General features: G+C 45.9%; 1 protein-coding gene across 1 annotated transcript in view; it reads left to right on the forward strand.

The window, feature by feature from the left end:
* PPP1R37 (protein phosphatase 1 regulatory subunit 37) overlaps window positions 1-20,241 on the forward strand; it is a 982,164-nt gene that overhangs the window by 884,992 nt on the left and 76,931 nt on the right. Inside the window, exon 12 of the mRNA XM_078660917.1 lies at window positions 12,685-12,776. Coding sequence (XP_078517043.1) covers window positions 12,685-12,767 — 83 coding nt within the window. The 3' untranslated portion in view covers window positions 12,768-12,776. The remainder of the gene's footprint in view (window positions 1-12,684; window positions 12,777-20,241) is intronic.

The raw sequence follows: 20,241 nt of genomic DNA on the forward strand, positions 1-20,241 counted from the left end.
TTTTCCTCCGAAGTGCTTGTGCTGTTTTGTGCAATTGCTGCTGATTTTGTGTGTATAAGTTATTTTATTTCGGTGTGCGCACTGGGCTCGCAGGCCTGTTCCTAAGCTCAGGTGTCAAATCTGTAAGAGGTGCATGTTCTGGACTTGTGTTGGTTCTGGGCTCCTGATGTTGTGACTTAACTAAGGTTCTCTGCTGGTTCTCATCTCCTGGTTCCAGTTCAGACATCTCGGCTGGCTTCTTAATTCTGGTTCTGTTTGATAGTAACAGTTCTTGAATTGGAGACAATTGCTAACTGACAGTCCTTGTTGCGTGGTTCTAAAGCCGGTCTAGGCTCACAGTATCTGTTCGAAGCATCTGGTTTGTGTTCTAGGCGCTTTATTTGTGTTCTGGGCCCCTGCTGTTCTCTCTGGTCTCCTGGTGACAGTTATAGACCCCTGGTGTTTTTTCTGTCCCCCGCCCACACACACAGTTCTGGTTCCGTGGTTTTGAGTTTTTACATTTCTTTGTGCAGTTTTATATAGCGGGAACTACACAGGAAGGTATTGGAGCGCTTTAAATGAGAACAAGTTTAATTACAAAAAAGTACTAAAAAGTTAACGTGACCTTGTTTTCCTAGTGCCCGTAGCACTGCGTTTGTGCTTACCATCCAGAGAGGGGAGGGATCCTCCCTTGCGTCTCAGGGTACAGCTGGCGTTGGGGGCGGGCTGCCCTCGCCTCTCCATCCTGGAGATGGACAACAACGAGAGACTCAAAGTGGGAGTCGAACCCAAAGATGGCTGCTGAGAGCAGTCAGGAGAAGGTCCCGGAGAGGAGTGCAGACAAAAACCCAGAGAAAGTTTGGAGAAGGCTGCAGGGTGGGGTGCAAAAAAAGGTTCACAGAAGGGCCCAGAGAAAAGTTTGGAGATCACTTAGAGTATGGAGAAGGACCCAGTAAGGGGTTCAGAGAAGAGCCGAGCAAGGGGTTCAGAGAAGAGTGCCGATAAACTCGCGGAGAGAAATTTAAAGAAGAACCCGTCAGGGTCTCTGAGATGGGCGGGCCCAACGTTGGTCCTTCTTCAAACAGCAGCTCTCTGAGGATGTCTGGTCTCATTGACAGATGCTCAGCCCGACCTACAAGCAACGGAACGAGAAATTCAGGTAGATTTTTTAAAAACTACCCAACTCGGAGCGGCTTATCGTAGGTGAGTGCTGTCTGTGTGTGTGCTTTATGTCCGCTATCTTGCTTCCCTGCCTTCAAATGTCCCCCCCTCCTGCCTCCGCTCTGTTTTCCGTCTGTAAGTCCCTCTCTGCTCCTGCCAAATTTACTTCACTCCTCCCTTACTGTTCTCCTTAAATTTTCGAACCTGTCCTGTCTATGTTCACTTCCAGCTTCAAATTGTCCTCATCCGTACCCTCTCACTAGACCTCCCTTTTAGGCCTGGCATCAGCGAAGACCTTCTATTTTAATAGTTACTCATGTAAAATATAGTTACTCGTATGGACTTTAAACCAGCCCTCCTTCTCCACTGGTCTGTTTCCACGTGCCCGCCAGCACCCAACACCCCACTTCCCCTCAACGCCCCCTCATCTGGTGTTTGGACACACATATAGATTGCCTTTTGGCAGCAAAGACAACGGGAGAGAAAGAAGACAGGAGGTTTTGCCCAGGATAATTAATTAGGTGGGAACGCCGAGATTGGAACTAGAGTGTTCCGAGTCCACAGCTTAAGTCTGTATTCCATTCAGCCCACAAGCAGGGTAGAAGCACTTTAATGATATGGGTTGGTCCTCCATGCAAGAGATCTCATCTGGTTTAAGGAGTTTTTTTTAAAATGCACCAAGGGTAGATGCAATATTTTGAAAGAGGGACATTTTGAAAAAAAAAAAACATTTGCAATGCAATAGGTCTCGCATTTATGCAAGTTTAAGCTATTGGCATTGTAAATGACAATGCCTTTTATTTATATTTTAAAAACAAAAAGAAAAGGCATTGTTATTTGCAATGTCAATAGCTCAATCACGCGTAAATGCAAGACCTATTGCATTTCCAATGCTTGTTTAGGTCTTGCCTAGCGACGCAGCGCATGCGCTACTCGATCGGCGAGATCTATTGTTGTAGATTTCTTTTCGAAAGGGGGACAGGAGATGTGCACGCGTGGACAGCAGATATGCACGCGCACGGCTTGCAGCGTTAGCACAACGTGCACATGGCGCGCTTTCACTTTCCCTCTTGCTCGCTCCCTCCCTGTCTCCATCAGGCCCCTTCTGCTTTTTCTTTAACCCGGATGCTTCTCTCACGTCCCTGCTATGCACTTAGCTTGACAACATGGCCACTACCTGCGGCTCAGATGGTGTTTGGGTGGACCCGGCCAGCTGTTTTCTGGGTCCGTTTCAGTGTTTTCGGTCTCTTTCCTTGAGTAAGTGGCGTTATTTGCAGTAAATATGAGCCTTATATGCCTGCTCTAAATGTGAGTGCTCGGTGTACACTAAGGAGCACATTTCGGAGTCATGCAGCACTGCTTAGTGTCAATAGTGAGTAGTTTGCCTGCCTCCGTAGACACCGACTGTCTATATATAGAGTTGTCAGTGAATATTTCTAACCATCTGTGTTGATTTGAAAATGGTCAGGGTAAGTGTAAGTGAGAGCACCATGTTTATTTCAACATCCACACAGATCGAGAGGATTGGCGTGTTTGTAAACTTAACATGGGCGGCTCTGGGTCTGTGTGGGTGTTTGCCCAGGTGTGTGTGTTCGGCTCTCACAGGCTGCTGGTTTAGAGTTGCTGGGGCTAAGGCAATCTTGCATACTGTGTGAACATTTCGGTCCCCTCTGAGGCAGTTATGAACGTTCTGGCGCTGTGAGGGCACGCGGTTTAAATATCCGTGTAGTTCGCGTTCGGAAGCTCTGACGGTATGTTGAAAGTATGTGCATATTTCAGCCGTAAGGCTCGGGATGTTACCATATTAGTTATGAGCGTGCGCCGCCCGGTCTGTGAAGCTGTGGTGAAGATGAGGACAGGGTTGCATGCCCGTTCCTGCCTGCCTGGCTGCTGCCCCGGACTCTTGAATGCCGCTCTCTGGATCTTTTCTGCATCTCTATACATATTTCAGCTTCCTGCGCGTAGGAAGTTTTCCATTAAGCTGGCGCATTCCAGGGCGACAAAATGTCAGAGCTCTCATTATTCTGCAGCACCCCTTGCTCTCCGAGGAGCCATACATACTGATCTGCTGGGGAGCTCAGGGAAAGTGGATCATAAAAAGATGTGCGGTAACCTGCGATCTGCTCTTTACATATTGTTTGTGGTCGGAAAGTCTGCACTGCTGCTGTACCTTTGATGTGTTGTGTAGCTTGTTTTAGAAACGGTCCGATACACAATGCTAAACAATTCCCGTTGCTAATGCTTTTTTTAATGCATGGTGTGAATGAAAGACTTAACACTCACAAATACATGAGCAGAGTCGGTTTACTTTTGAATCTACATATAAAGCAAGCAGTTTTTCACATGGACTAGACGACTCTGTAAAATCTTAAAAAAGGTTGACAAATGGCTCCATGTAAGGTACAATGTCTTTGGCTAATTCTGGCCTTTTTGCCAACAGTAATTAACAGCCAGGGTTTTGAGTCCATAAAGACCATGTTAAAGCAAAACCGTAAGCTCTGCAATGCAACACGCAGTTTGCTGAACTGAAAAGCCAAGAATGCTTGTCAACTCGAGACGCTGAAGGATTGCATTGTCGATATCGTATTCCGTGTGATATATACCACGACTTCAGCCTGCCAACTATAAATTCCTGAAAAGGTTAATTAACTGCCGCAACACTGATTGAACATCATTACCATTACGGATCCTGTTGACGAACAAATATTCAAAATTGAAGACCAGTCGCATCTGCGCTCAGTCTTTAAAAGGGGCTTTCTTTGTGAAAAATACTAGTCCTGATGATGGTCTCATAGATGTGAACAAGGAAGACCGAAACGTCGACAAATACATCATCTCCACAGCATTTGTGCATTGAAAGAAACCTTTTTACATTTCTGAATTGTCTTCTTTAACCATGATTGGAGTTGATGACATGTTGTGAATTGATGTGTCAATGTATATGCACAGCTATTCATTACTTTTTATTGTATGATTAATTTAAGTAGAGCGCCTCCAACACTACCATGTTGGGCCCTGCTTTGAAAAGGTTCAGCAGGTATTGTAGATGCTGTTCCACGAGGGTCGCCAGTGCCTAAGATGACACTGTTTCAAATAAAAGTGGCTATTGCAGTGCCAGGGTGCATATTCACAGCTTCTCCCTTGACTCTGGAATTAAAAACGCTTAAGAGTGAATACAAGTATGTGCAAGTTTGTGTGCTTTGGTACTGAGTGGGGGAGATGACTGGTTCATGAAGTCGTGTTAGACCAAACCGTATTAGGGCAGAGTGGAGCAACTTAACAATGGGTGGATATTGCATTAAATTGGTTGGAGTAAGTTTAGTGGAAAAACAGCACCACAGTACAGCTACTTGAAGATTTCTAGAACAAAGGGCAGTCATTGGTCAGATGGGCAGGGTTAAAAGCCAGCTGTGGCATGGCTTTCATAGTTTTTTGTGGGCATGTACATTGGCTGAATAGTGCACCTGTGTAGCTGTATTAGTCTGAGCTTCCCTCTTTTAAAGTAACCTGTTCCTCTGTAATTTCCTTTCAGTTCTTTCAGAAACTTTCGTAGAAGAATTATTGAACGTATAGAGAAGCAAAGCTTTGACGCTATCTGATTTCCCTGAGGAAATTAGTATAATGCGCTCAGTCCATTAGCTTTAAGGCTTTAGTGAGTCTAGTCTCTCATACAGTAGAAAGTGCTTTAAATGTTCGTTGGTTGTTGCATATTATACTGTCTCAAATTAAAATTCATGGCCTGTGTTAGGAAAATGTGGTTGTCCACAATGTACTACTGCTTTTTTTAAAACTTTTTTTTATATTTTAAAAACACTTTTATGCCGAGGATCATTCTAAGCCTGAAAATCTGTAACAACATAATGTTGCAACGTTGCAGATTTGTTATTGCATTCAGATAGATGCATTTGTTCTATTAGTGGTCCCTAAGCAGACTAATGTGGTGGATTTGTGCGTCTGCAGACTAAGCCTGATGATGATGTACACATCTGTATGGCCACTTCACACCGTCACTCAGAACCCTCAACTGGCTCTCAGTTGAAGCTTGGATTCAATTGAAGGTGGCTTGCAGAACACACAGTGCCCTCTCTCTCGTTTATATTTAAAAATAAATTACTGAATCTTGCACTCCATTAGTGTATTAGCTATTCAGATGCTTACTGCTTTAATACAATTGGTCCAGCAGCAGGCCACTATATTTTCCCCACCCAAAGCTGGTGGTGGTGGTGGTGATGGCGGTGGTGATGGCAGCAGTCACATCCCAATTATGCTTAGCAAGTGATCCGGGGGAGGAGGCACTCGGGGGACCCTGGTCTCCGGCGGAGAGCCTGTTACACATCAGTCTGCTAGATTTGCAGGCCATTCATCTGGCTCTAAAGCCATTCCAACGGTCCATGAAGTGGAAGCTGGTGCAGTTTCATTCAGACAACACCGCCATGTGGTGCTGCAACAAGGAGAATGTAATGCAGGCCTAGTCTTGTGCCAGGAAACCCTGCACCTCTTGAGATGGTTAAAGTACAAGGGTAGTTTCCTGATCAAGAACCACCTAGAAGAGTACCTGAATGCCAGAACACACAAACTGAGCAAGCAGCATCTGACGTCACATAAGTGGCTTCTACATCCTGAGTTGGTGCTAGGCATCATCCTACAGTGGGTAGAACACTTGCTAGATCTTTTCGCCACGGTCAAGCGCATTGTGTTAAGGCTTTTTCTCGTCGGAGATTACACAAGAATAAACATTCGGAGGGATGCATTCCGGATGAAATAAAATATGGGGCTCCTGTAAGCTTTCCCGCCCATGCCTGTCCTGCCCAGAGTTCTGAAAAAGTTCAGGAGCAATAGGGCCTTAGTTATCCTGGTGGTTTCAGATTAGACCAGGAGTGTGTGATACCTGGACCTTCTGGGCTTGAGCATCAGTTCTCTGATCAGGCTACCACTTTGCAAAGACAACAGGGTAGTGTCCTCCACCTGACTGTGCAATCTACACCTGCATCATGGAGTTTGTGACGGCAACTGGGTGCGTTTGATCTGCTCCTACAAGTGGTGGATGTGTTCCTTACCGCCAAGTGCTCTTACACGAAATTCATTCATGCTGGCGCTGAAACAAATTAGTGGCTAGGTGTGGTATTCACAAGACTAACCCCTTACAAGTAAAGCTGTGAGATGTCATTTTGTTTGTTTTACCTTTGGTCCAGAAACTGCTTGCAGTGAGCAAGATTAAAGGGCATTTGGTGGCCCAGTCTGTCTACTACGTTGGCTGGACCAACCGTCCTTGTTTAAACCAGCTGTTGCAATGAGATTTATTTGATGTTTAACACATATGTTCCATCCCAAACACTTTGTGATGCCATAGTGAGACCTTAATATGGAGTTTCTCTTTTATTCGCCCTTTGAGTTGATGCATAGTTACTTGGTGCATCATCTGACTTTAAAGGCAGTCTTCCTCATTGTGATAAGTCACGTTACCACTTGAGTGAACTTCAGGCACATCTAGTGCATCTACTCAACACCACCTGTTCCCCAGACAAGTTAGTGCCTTGAAAGAGACACTCAATCAGCTCGACCCCAAAAGAGCTTTAAGCTTTTACATTGATTTTATTAAATCCCATCAAGTGGACAGTAAATATTTTGTGGGGCTGTCCAGTGCAATGAAAGGGAAGTCTGTGCAGAGTACAACACAGTTGAGGTGGATAGTTCTCTGAATTAAGATCTGCTATACACTGGCAGCTTGGTCAATTCCCTCTACAATCTAAAAGAGACGAATATATTGCTGCTTTTATTACTTAATAGACAATTATTTTCCGTTTGAGAGATAGCTACTAGACGTCACTCAAAACCTTTACTAGTTTGACACTGATGCCAAAGCTTGAACATATATTCTGATCAACGACATGTTCTCCCACCTTACGCATTTATGATCTGCTAATAAAATAAGCATATCAATATTTTTAAAAATACCCCCCATGCATGAGAGAATTTTTACATCGCTAAACATATAGGTCTCCTGTGTCTGTATTTTTTTAGAACATTTTTTAAAAGCATTTAAGTTGCAACATATTTGAACATCAAGGAGAACTAAAGATATTGTCACATCAAAGGTAGGATATTTGTCACTCATTTCAGTGACAATAATTCTGATTTTGTTTCCTACGGTTCTCATCACTCCTCAGCATTGCTGTTGTGTGTTAGCCTTCTAAAGTCTTATCTTTTTTAATTTCCCTGTGTGCCCAGCCTTCTATATCTAGTGAGTGGTATTGTTTCATGTCTGTGCACACTTATTTATGCTTCACCTTGTCAACCAGGCGGAACACCACATTAAAATCCACATTCACTCTCACTTTCAACACCACACATTGACTTTAATTTAATATGGTCCATTTCACAGGACTGCCTGGAATAGCTGCATAATTAAATCCCCCAAGCCTTCACAAAAGAGAAAACATATTCTGCATTCACTGTTTGGCACATAATTGAATAACAAGTATTATGCGGATGATTTGTTTGGCAGCCATAAGATGAAAGGAATTGATTTGACAAGTTTCCTAGTGGCCTTGATACTTCACCCGAATCTGGGCTTTTCTAGCATCCTGGCCCGGCCACAGAGGAAAGTGCTTACTGCACTGTCATGTGTAGGGCGTCTGAAGTTCTTGACCTCCAGCCCTCCACCTTGGAGGTCAAGACTAGTGTTGTTATAAAGGTCCTTCCACTGGGGCAAACCTCCACTAAGCCCATTTTACCTTTTAACAAGGCCCTTAAGTTCACTTTTCTGGGGGCATGGGCCAAACCTTGATCTGGCCCTCGGTCAACCGCCAGCTTGCACGATGCCACCACAATACCCTGGGCAGCCTGTCATTTTTATCTCAGTACCCTTTCCGTGGAAACTTTGTGGTGCAGGTACCCACAAGCAAAACTAACTCCAAAATGTACCCAACTACACCTCCCCCCCCCCCCCAATATAGGTAAGGAGTAGGGGTGTAGACGTTTGGAAAAAGGTCCTTCTCGCCTACCAGCTTGCCACTTCAGTCAGTGAATGCCAGCTGTCTGCTGGGGCACTATTCCCACACCCTTTGGGATTCATGGCTTAAGTCCTCCCAGGCTTTGCTGCAAACCTCTGAACTTCCCTCGCCCAAGCTATACAGGATGGTCGTAACGCTTCCATGTTCACAATTCGTTTTGGCTTGGACACCACAAAGTCTATCGGGCAGACCATTGGCAACAGTCTCACCATTCTCCGCCACGCTTGTCTCTGGTCCACCGATTTTTCAGGCAGTGTCCTGTAATCCCTCATGGAATGACTTCCGATGGGACTTGCCTGTTTGGGGACAAAGCAGACTTCGCTCTCAAGTTGTTCAAGGATAGCTGTGCCGTGGCACACTCCCAGGGCTTATTTGCACACCTTGCCGGCTGCATCAGCCCTATTGTTTCTTTTACGGTTTCAGCAGAGGTAACCCATGCTGCCAGCTAATCCAACCTCCACAAGGGACTCAGCAGTTTTATGGTGGAGGCTGTGGTGCCTACTATCACACAGTCGAGGGCAATGGGCCGCCCAATCCACTACCCACCTGCACCTGCCAAACCCATTTAGCACACCATTCGTGGAACACAGCCATCTGGTGGAAGGCAGCATCCAACGATTCTTGCCGGGTTGGCAAGCCATAACATCGGAAAGGTGGTTTTTTGAAATTGTTCAATGGGGATACACCCCATCTTTCATTCGTGGTGGAGCAGAAACCTTTTCAGTAGGCTTTACTCCCCTTTGGTCACACCAGTGGAATCTGAGTGTTCACAAAAGTGTTGGAATAGTGGCAGCACGTCTTCGGCGGCCAGGGGTGCCAATCTTCCCCTACTCTGACAACTGCCTGCTGAAGGTATGTTTGCCCCAGGCAGTCATAAAGTAGCTCCAGACTTCAGCGAACCTCCTGTCATCTTTGGGTTTCACGACCACTTATGTCCCTCTCATTGCTAGGAAACTCTCCAGACCGATCAGTAAGCAAATGCCTCAATAGGGCACAAAAAATACAGGCATGGAGAAGGCGTCCGGTGCATGTAATGATTCATGGGCACCGATGTATGGTCTAATATGGGTTACAATATGCATAGTTGATTGCAGTGACAAAGAAGTAGTTACTGCGGAGTACATAGTGCTGTATACATAATCCCTCACCGTGCTGTGTCAAGCCACTTTAGGATTCAGTGTGACTGTTGGATTCTTCCAGCATATTTGGGAACAGTCCCCCATGGTCGCACAAGATTTAGGAAATCTCAGTGGCTAGCTTGGAACCCCAAAGATTTAAAAGCCACGCCCTTTGGTGTGTTTTCTCAAGCAGTACATTTAATAACGAAAAAAGAAAGAAAAGCCACGCCCTTTTCGGCCACGCATTCGTATTGCAATTAGTGAGCTAAAAGGAGGTAAGCTGAGGAGCCACAACCAGTTTAAAAGAACGTACCTCATTTTCAGTGCCTACATTAGGAGACTTAGTCGACCATAGCAGTATGTGTCAGATCAAGCATAAGCCTGAAAGAAAGAAATTAAGCAAATAATATCTCTTCAAAAGCAGCATGTGCGCTCAAACAACACATCTAGTTAAATCAAGCACCTGCAAATATTGCACTTTTCAAATGAAACAACTAAACTTAAGGATAGCATTATTCAGGAAATGGACAATTTGCTTGCGTGGTAACAAGGTTGGAAAGAAACCAGAGTGGTTACAAGAAGGTAGCTTCAGATGTTTAAGAGACAAATGAGAATTCAAATACGAATTATTGAATGGTAACAAAGGTTCGTATCTTGCTAACAAGTAAACAGACATTTGATTATTTGGACAGCTATTGCTTGCTAAAATTGATTGCATGTTTGAACAGTCTATTAATTTCTTGCAATGAAGCAGTCAGTCAGAAGAGCAGTATCTTCTAGTGTGGAGCCAGATGTCCATCCAAGATGGACCGAGCCGAAGCACTTTCCATAATACAAGGGCAAACTGACATATCCATCTCAATTTCCCCCTTCCCTTTGGCATTCTTATGGGACAAAGTGCTCATTGAGTATCCTTCCCAGAGACGCAGTTGAGCATAAAAGGCATCTCTTCAGTACATTGCTCCTGCTGGCCAGTGCACAACAGGTAAGTGCATCTGTACTTTGCTTAAAGCCTTTCCCATCTTTATTCAGACAGGGATTCACTGTCAACGTGCCAATGTCACACCTGACTCCTTCTCAGATGTACCCCTTCATCTTAGCCATTCTGAACACAGTTTGGTTTTGTGCCTTTCCGCTGCCAAAGAGCGTCTAGGACATTCAAACTATGTTCCTGGGACTGATTCCCTCCTGCACTTTGCTGGTCGAGCTCTGAGTGTCATATGCGGGCTCTGCAGTGGGATCTGAAATCTCAGTGGGCCCAATACCAAGAGTACATCTCCTACCACATTTAGATTGTGGAGGAGACTACACAAGATCTGCAGTGGTGGTTACTGGACCATGATTGGGTCTGTAGCAGAGCCCTCCCCCCTCACCACCCAGAGGTGACAGTGGTGACTGATGCATTGCTTCTGAGTTAGGTTGGCCATTTGAGAGGGGTGGAGATCTGAGGCCATATCAACCTTCTGGAGCGGACAGCCACGCGCTTAGTGTTGAAAGCCATCCTTCAATCCATCTGGGGGGGGGGGGGGGTTCTGGTACAGGTTCTTACTGATGACACTGCTACCATATGATACTGCAACAAACAGGTTGAGGTGAGGTTACAGACCCTTTTGCTAGGAGGCCTGTGCCTCTGGAAATGGCTAGACCGCCTGTGAATTTTCCTGGTGGTGAAACAACTGCCAGGATCGTTGAATGCCAGGGCAGATGAGCTCAGCTGTCTGTGCCTACCAGTAAATACTAGTGGTAATTATTCCCAGAAGTGGCACAACATTTCTTGTGTGATTGGGGAGAACCTAGGCTCAATGAATGTGCAATGTCAACACTTTTGTGTGAGTTGGAGTTTCCAAGGCATCTCTGTCTTGGAGATGTGGTCCACCTTAAGTAGAGTTCAGACTCCTGTATGCCTTTCTTTTGATACCACTCTTGCCCTAAGTTCTAAAGAAGATCATGACCGACAGGGTCCAAGTTATCTTAGTGGCCCTGATTAGGCACAGAGTATGGTATCCAGAACTCCTGGGTATGAGCATCTGTCTTCCGAATAGGGTGCCCCTCCGGGAGGATCTGCAGCAGCAGAGCAGGGTTCTGCACCTGGGCCTTCAGCCTCCACCTTCCTTCTTGAGATTGAGTGGCAAAAGAGGAACACCTTCGACTTTTCGCCATCCATTGATGCCATCTTTGCAACCAGATGTTCCTCAACAATAATTGTACATATCTGACAAATGTGTGACTTGTTGCGGTACTCAGCAGCTAGACCCTTCCAGGGAAGGTTAGCTAATGTTTTGTTATCTATTTTGTTCCTAGCCCGACAAGGCATTACTCTGGGCACGGATAAAAGGGATCTTTCGGCTCTTTTGCTGCTACTAGATCAGTTCTCATTTGTTTAAGTCTACAGTTGTTATGGACTTTTTTGAAAGGTTTACAATGTTTTTCTCCCTCTCCCTTTGCCATGTAACAGTGGGACCATAACATGATTCTTGCGTTTCTAGTGCACATCCCTCGAGCCGCTTCACAGCTGCTCCTTGCAGCTTCTCACCCTCAAGACAGTATTCCTTGTTACCATATCATCGATTCTGTGCATGAGTGAGCTTACAGTGTCGACCTGCCATACACCTACTTTCATGGAAAAGCTGATTTTACAGACACAGGTTTCTTTCTTGCCTACGATTTTGACTCCTTTCCATGTCGGCTAGACCATCACCTTGCTGGTGTTCTATGCTCTGCCTCCCTCCTCTAAGGAGCAGGAGGGACTCCACTTGGACCCCAAGATAGCACTAAGCTTTTACATAGATCATACCAAAGAACACTGGGTGGATGATCAGCTCTTTGTGGTGTTCTCTGGAGCAGAAAAAAGTAAGGCTGTGCAGAAATGAACCATCTCCCACTGAGTCATGTTCTTCATTAGGAGCTACTACGCGCTGGCTAAAAGAAAGATAAGCAACACTCGGAACTTGCAGTTGGATAATGTGATTTATTTATTTTTAATTCCTATTTTTTTAATTACAAGGTGATATTGTAAACCTCTTAATCTCTGTAAAATCTTGAAGCAAGTTTAAACTAAATTTCTTAAATTTAATGCCTGAACCACACACGTTAAATGTCTTGATGCGGCATCTTCTGCCACTTCCTACTACACCAATAGGAGTTCAGATAAGCTATTGAGGATCAACAGTCGAGCAACATTTTATTAATATGAGCATTAATTGTGATATAAGTGGTTTGAAATACCCCATTTGTTTTGTCTTTTGTCCATTTTTGGGAACATTTGTGTACAATGATTGTGCTGTTGGAACTACTTACACACAAGTATTCATCCCTTTGTAACTGGGCACCTGCCGTGGTTTGCAAACTTTGTAATATATTTTGAGATTGCGGCCCTTGGGAGCCTGCTGTAACACTCTTATTCTTGCTTTCAGAACTGAATTGTTCAAAGAATGAGAAGGAGTTGGAGGAGTTACTCCGAGAGGCAAGTCAGGAGGCTGGCCAGGAAGCCCTGTGACACATTGGGGTAAGCAGGGCTTTCGAGGCTCCTACGTGCAGATTGATTTTTTTTATTTTTATTCTAGAATAACAAAACTGAATAATTAGTCATTATGATCTAGAGAATCCGATCACTTGCTGCAGACTGAAGCATTGCTGTTCCTTTTTCATCATTTACAGCACATGATGTGGTACAGGAGCTATGGATATACAGTATACATTTTGTTCACACACCCACTGCTCTACCCTTGATTCATTGTGCCCAAAACCCCCTGTTAGTGAAGGAACCATTGTAAAGCTATTGCACTAGAGCCCGATAGAACACCATCACATGAAATTGCCCTTGCACTCTCTCCAGTGCCCCCTGCCCTAATTGTTCAGGAAGTACTGTGTTGCAATGTAATAGTGCTCAATCTGTCATCACAGCCCCTACCCTGAAGTAATCGGGAGTTCTATTGCTATAGCTATGTACTAGAACTCCACTTATCAGTTTCCAAACTCATGCTGTGGTGCATGAAGAGCATTTAAATGTATTTAGTACAATGGGCCATTGTGTCCAACACAATTACTTTGAGGGACTGAAGGAAAATTGTGAAGGATCGCCTCTCAACATGTATATCAAATATACTATCATGGAGCAATCTCTGAAAATGATGGAGAATACTAGAAATGTTTTTTGAGTTAAGGGTGAGGTAATTTTAGCAGTTTTTAGGATGGATCCCAGCACTTAGTACTTGTGTTAGAATCATCTGCATTCTTGTGTACACCTGAAAAGATCTGTGATACGAGTACCTAGATTGGGGCATACTGAGCCAAAAATCTACATGTTGGTTGGATGAGGAGCAGAGACCTATGATATAGCATGCCATCTCTGTGGGTGAGGGTTGTGTGTCCTTATAATAAAGATATCGGAAAGGTACAGTTGAACTGGGCTTCTAACTCACTCCACTCTAGGGTTCTCCACCCTTGATATGCTGGTTCCGTTAATTCCTTTCTTTCAAACAGGTGATTTTAAAAGACTGTTGCATTGAAGAGAACCTAATTGCGCTGTTAACACTTGTGGAGTATTACAGGGTTAAGATCTGGGTAAAACCTAATGGGGCATACCCAACCCTTATTGAAGGCAATCATTGGGTTCTATTCAAACTTGTGGGTGAAGATAAGACTTTAGTAAAAGAATATGAGCATTTTGCAATTAAAATTATTTAAAAACAGTAAGCAAGGAGTTGTAGGATAATTTTCTTGAGGTTCATTGCAAAATATCAACCTAGAAATAAAAACATAGATATTCATAGCATCTTCTGATTACTAGTGCCACTCATAAAATGTATGGCAGCATAGCAAACATCAACTGTGTGAAGTACCTGTAAAAACACCATGTCTACTGTCTAAGGTTAACACTGCATAGAATAGGAACCAAAGAAGAGGTCTGTGGGGCTGAATAAAGTGGACAGAACAGTGTAAACTGAGCTGTATGTTATTTTGATAAAATATCGCATTTACACGGAGGGAAATACTGTTGCCAGGTTCCTTGCAAAGGAAAGGCTACCTTAAAAGTGCACTATGCAAAGTCTAAAAAGAGATATCAACGATAAGTGGGAGTCCTAATTCATTTTAAGTGAGGTTCCTTGCCACTTACAGTTGACACAGAGGAATGTCTAACTGGGCCCTCCCCAGCCGCAGCTTTGTAAGGTAATCGAAGTATCGTTGATTAACTATTTCTTTGCAGCTGAGGGTTATTAATTTTGGATTGTTATATAATTCCAGATTGCCCCAGTATTGGAACTTTCATAGATTCCCATGCTTTTGTATCATTCCCCGTCGTCGGAATGGGAGTCTCGGTAATAACAAAATACCATAGTAGTAGGTACAAAAGAGAGAAAAGGCCTAGGCCTCATTCCCTTTTGTAGCATATCAGCCTCTTTTTGTAAAAGAGACCAAACATTAGGCATCAGCCAATCAGAAGAGCCTCACCCCTGGAACCTTCCTGAAGGAATCTCAGAGACTCAGATTTTCTACCGCACGTTGTGCTAGGGAGTCTCCATTGAGCTCTGCTCTATTTTCAACTCTTTCAAGTAGATTTCTACAGTTTTTTCTTCAGGATTTCTTCAGTTCTACTTCAGAAGTCTTTCCTTTTCATCAGGATGTCTGAAGTTGAGAAAAAGAAGGCTCTTTTCAAGCCCTGTTCCACCTGTGGGAAGAAGAGGCTGTTTGTGGAGGACAAACACAAGGATTGCATTTACTGCCTTTATCCAGATCACAAGGCAGAAGACTGCAAAATTTGCCGCACTCTCTCCACCAAGACCTTGCGAGATCGTGCTGGAAGACTGCTTACATGGCTACAGAGGCAGAAGGAGAGGAAGCATGGAGTTTCCAGTGATGAGGAGGAATCGTCTTCTTTTACCTCCTCAAAAAGGTCAGTGAAAAGGGGTAGAGGTTCCCCATCTTCCTCTGTTGAGCGCCCCTCAAAGGCTTCAAAAAAGACCCCCAGAGAGTCTGATAGCCGGGGTTCAGAAAGCTCTCCTCACCGCAGTGGGAAGGATAAGGCAGAACTGGTTTCGCCTCCTAAGGGTGAGAAGACAGACCCAGCCTTCAAGAAACCCTCCTCACATTCTTCAGAGAGGAGTTCTAAGTCCTCTACGACGGAGCCACCGTCGACGAAGAAAACGAAACCCAAATTTCAATTGGTCCCGTCGACGGGCTCGTCGGCGGGAGAATCGTCGACGAAAGCTTTGTCGTCGATGAAGGTAGCGCCGACGGCAGCGTTGACGAGAGGTACGACGACGACATCGTCGACGAAGACGTCGTCGACGGCTTCATTAGCGTCGTCGACGAAGAAACCATCGTCGACGGCAGTGACGACGGCGTCGTCGACGGTATCGACGACGGTGGTGTCGTCGACGAGTGCATCGACGACGACAACAATTTCTACAACGTCGGCGGGCTCGTCGACGGCGGTGTCGACGACGACTACATCTGTGATTCCAATATCGTAGACGAGAAGATCTCCGGCGTCGACGGTACCATCAACGATACTGGCTACGGAGAGACGAGTGACGATTTCTTTAACGAGGATCACTCCGGAAATGACATCCCCGGGAAAGGTGGCCACTTTACCGCCAACTTTGTTGTTGGATCAAGGAATCTGAGGAAGACGGACAGGATGCTTATGACTATGCCAGTAGCCCGTCTCAGCTCCTAATCAAGAGTCAAGAGACTGATTCGGATGGGGCATATGACCAGGGAGAAGGAGAATATCACCAAGTGACCCATTCTAGGGGCTGCGTGCCACAGGACATGGTTTTGGTACCTACAACATTCCTGCATGACCTCCACAAGATGCTGCAGGACTATAAGTCGAAAGCGGAAAGACCAACACCACGTCGGTCTGCTCCTTCAACACCAGTCAGAAACCCTTCTTCTGTAGTCCCTTTGGTGCTTCCGGCACGGACGCCGCCTCCACCTCAGGCTCCGTCAGAGCCAGCCGATGACCCGGAAGGGGATGATGTTGATGAATCATCTGATGGTAACCAAGACTCGGATCATGATAGGGATGAATATGATGACTACATCATCCCAGACCAAGCTTCACCTCATCAGGACTTGGTAGATTCACCTCCTGCTGACATCAGTAGTTTTCACCAGCTGATGGAACGGGCAGCTGGAAGATTTAAGCTGGCAATGCCCGCGGAAACCACGGAATGTTTCTTATATGACTTCAAAAAACACACCGCAAAACAACAAGATCGATTCCAATTGTGGATCATTTGTGGGATGAAGGTTTGAAGGCGATGAAAAACCCAGCAACGGTGGTCCCTGTGCTACCGCGTCTGGATAAAAAGTATAAAGCACCAGATGATGGACCGGCAGCGCTGACGGGCCATCCCAAACCTGACTCTGTCATCTCACAGGCAGCACAGAGGAAATCGCGGAACCCTTCTGCTCCATTAACGGCCCCTCCTGATAAGGATGGGCGACGACTGGATAACATGGGCAAACGGTTTTCATTGATGGCTAGTCTACTAATACGTGCCTCCAATGCTTTGGCGATATTAGGACGATATGATCGCCAATTATGGTGCGATGTAGACCCATATCTGGAACTCCTTCCACCGGAGTCACGGGTGGAAGCGAAAAAGGCTTTACAGGAGGGTGAGTCGGTCTCCATGGAAATTATAGACTGTGCCATGGACATCGCGACAACGTCCTTTCGGACGTTAGCAGGAGCGGCAGTGTTAAGACGCCAAGGGTGGCTGAAGGCGACTTGGTTTAGACCGGAAATTCAGAACAAGGTCCTTGATCTGCCCTTCGATGGCGAAGCCCTATTTGGGAAATTAATAGACGATACTCTGCAAGAGATCAAGAAAGACACGGAAACAGCCAGGTCTCTAGGTACCCTCCAGTATCGCAAATCTCCTTTCAGAGGTTCTAGAGGCAGAGGAGGTGGTTATAGAGGTTCATACCACCAACAACAACAACAACGCTATTCTTCGAACAGCTCTGGATACCAGCAGAATCGTCAGTCATTCCAGCAAAGTAAGGCCAATCTTCGGGTTATTCGAGGCCTTACAATAAGGGCAAGCAGGCTGCCCGTGGACGGGACACGTCCAAGCGCCAATAGCGGCCTCCTGGCTCTGCCTACTGTTCCCTCCTCCAAGAAATCTCCAGTTGGAGGCAGGGTGTCAAGATTCCTTCAAAATTGGTCCAAAATAACATCGGACCGTTGGGTGATCAACATCATAAGGCGAGGACATACTTTGGAATTTATGGAAGTCCCTCAACCCAGGCCCCCGGTAGCCGTTCCATCAAAACATCTGCGTCTCCTAAGGCTCGAGGTACAACACATGCTCCGCAAAGGGGCGATAGAGCCGGTCCCCTCCAATCAACAGGGCCAAGGTTTCTATTCCAGGTTCTTCCTGGTGAGAAAAACGCTGGAGAAATGGCGCCCCATCTTAGACCTCGGGGAGCTAAATACCTATCTCGTCTCCCTATCCTTCCGGATGGTATCCTTACAGGATATATTGAAGATGATCAGCCCGGGGGAGTTCATGGCCACGCTCAATCTAGAGGACGCGTACTTCCATGTCCCGATTCACCCAGCACACAGAAGGTTCCTACGCTTCACAGTAGCCAAGAGCCATTTTCAGTTCAGGGTTCTGCCGTTCGGACTTCGCTCTGCCCCAAGGATTTTCACGAAGGTTCTGGCACCGGTGGCGGTATTTCTGCGAAGGAGCCACTTCCAGGTCTTCCCTTATCTGGACGATTGGTTACTGAAGGCCCCGTCCAGAAGGTTAGCGCAGGACGCTGTGCAGGCTTGCACCAATCTGTTCCAGAATCTGGGGCTCACTTTGAACAGAGAAAAATCCACCCTGATGCCCTCAAGAAGAGCACGGTTCCTAGGAGTAGTGTTAGATTCAAAGCTCTCGAGGGCGTTTCCTACTCAAGAGAGGGTAGAGAAACTGCAACGATTAGCACAAAACCTTCGGGTAAAAAGGAGTCTTTCTGTACGCAGTTACAAGTCGCTGCTAGGGGTGATGTCTTCATGTATCCCCTTAATTCCACACTGCAGACTTCGGATGCGTCCCCTGCAGGAACAACTGGACCTCCAATGGAAACAAGTGCACGGATCGTTCGACGACAAGGTGGTTGTCACTCGGGAGATGAAGGAGGCAGTGATTTGGTGGTCACATCAAGACAATTTGTGCCAAGGTCTATCCTTCGCAAGCATACCATCGCCTCAAATACTAACGACGGATGCGTCATTGGAGGGATGGGGCGCAGTGATGCAGGACCTGCAGGTCAGCGGCCATTGGTCTCCTTGCGAGCAAAGACTGCATATCAATCTATTGGAGCTGAGAGCGATCAGGCTAGCTCTTCAAGCTTTTCTTCCGCGGCTCCAGGGTTCACAAGTGCTCATCAGAACAGACAACACCACAGCTATGCATTATGTGAACAAGGAGGGAGGAACGAGATCACTCCTCCTGTCGCGGGAAGCTCAACAGATATGGGAATGGTCAATTCTTCAGAGAATTTCACTAAAGGCGGAGCACTTACCAGGAGTGCTGAACAAAAGCGCCGACAGACTGAGCAGATTATCCTCAGTCAGTCACGAGTGGGAACTAAAACAGCAGGTTCTGGATCTACTATTTCAGACATGGGGCACACCGGATGTGGACCTGTTTGCAACCCCAACCAACAAGAAGTGCGGATCATACGCCAGCAGGTTCCACCATCAAGGCTCATTGGGCAATGCCCTGTCGTTAGCCTGGACAGGGCAGTTTCTCTATGCGTTTCCGCCAATTCCCCTGATTCCACGCCTCATCAGGAAGATGAAAACAGAACCATGCAAAATGATCCTGATAGCTCCAGCATGGCCGCGACAATTTTGGTACACAGAACTATATCTGCTGTCGCTAGTCATCCCTCCATTGCGGCTGGAGGAGTTTCCGGATCTTCTGACCATGTCCGGAGGACAGGTTTGGCATCCAGACCCAAGATCATTACACCTGACTGCATGGCTCCTGACCAGCGAGAATTCATGAATGTCCCTCTTTCTAAGGAGATCAAGGACATCCTTTCCCAGGCAAGAGCACCTTCTACAAACAAGACATACACCAAATGCAAAACCTTTTCCATTTTAATCTGTAAGAAGGAAAAGGTTGACCCTTTTACGTCAAAACCTCATCAGATCTTGCCTTACCTACTCTCGCTAGCAAAGTCTAATCTGACCCATTCTACGATCAAGGTCCATTTGGCGGCACTTTCCAGATTCAGGAGAGCTGACTCTGGTCCTTCATTGTGGTCTTCAAGAATTGTCAAGCAATTCCTCAAAGGCCTGTTCAGGGTCTATCCACCAGTGAGGCCTCCTCCTCCAACTTGGCATTTGAACTTGGTCCTGCCTCAACTGATGAAGAAACCATTTGAGCCAATTCACCGCTCAGACCTGAAATATTTGTCATGGAAATTAGCCCTACTTTTAGCCCTGACATCGGCTAGGCGAGTGGGAGAGTTGCAGGCCCTTACTATCCAGGAGCCGTTTTTACAGTTCAAGAAGAACACGGTCATCTTGCGGACGAACCCAAGATTCATTCCTAAAGTTCCTACAGACTTTCACTTGAACGAACCAGTGATTCTAAAGACATTTTTTCCAAACCCAGTCACTCCAGCGGAGAAGTCACTGCACACCCTGGATTTACAACGATGTCTTAAATTCTACTTGGACCGGACCAAGGAATTTAGAAAGACTTCGCAATTGTTCATCGCCTTTGGTGGTCCAAGCAAAGGTCTCCCTCTGTCCAAACAGGGGATCTCCAGATGGATTTCAAGTGCTATTCTGCATTGCCACAACATAGCAGGAAAACCTCTGGTGGGCAGGATACGTGCTCACTCAACAAGATCAGTGGCATCCTCAACGGCCCTCTTCGCGGGGGTGCCTATAAAAGACATTTGCAGGGCTGCTACCTGGAGCAGCGTACACACTTTCACTAAGCATT

The sequence above is a fragment of the Lissotriton helveticus genome, chromosome 9, assembly GCF_964261635.1.
Source record: "Lissotriton helveticus chromosome 9, aLisHel1.1, whole genome shotgun sequence".
Taxonomy (NCBI): Eukaryota; Metazoa; Chordata; class Amphibia; order Caudata; family Salamandridae; genus Lissotriton; species Lissotriton helveticus.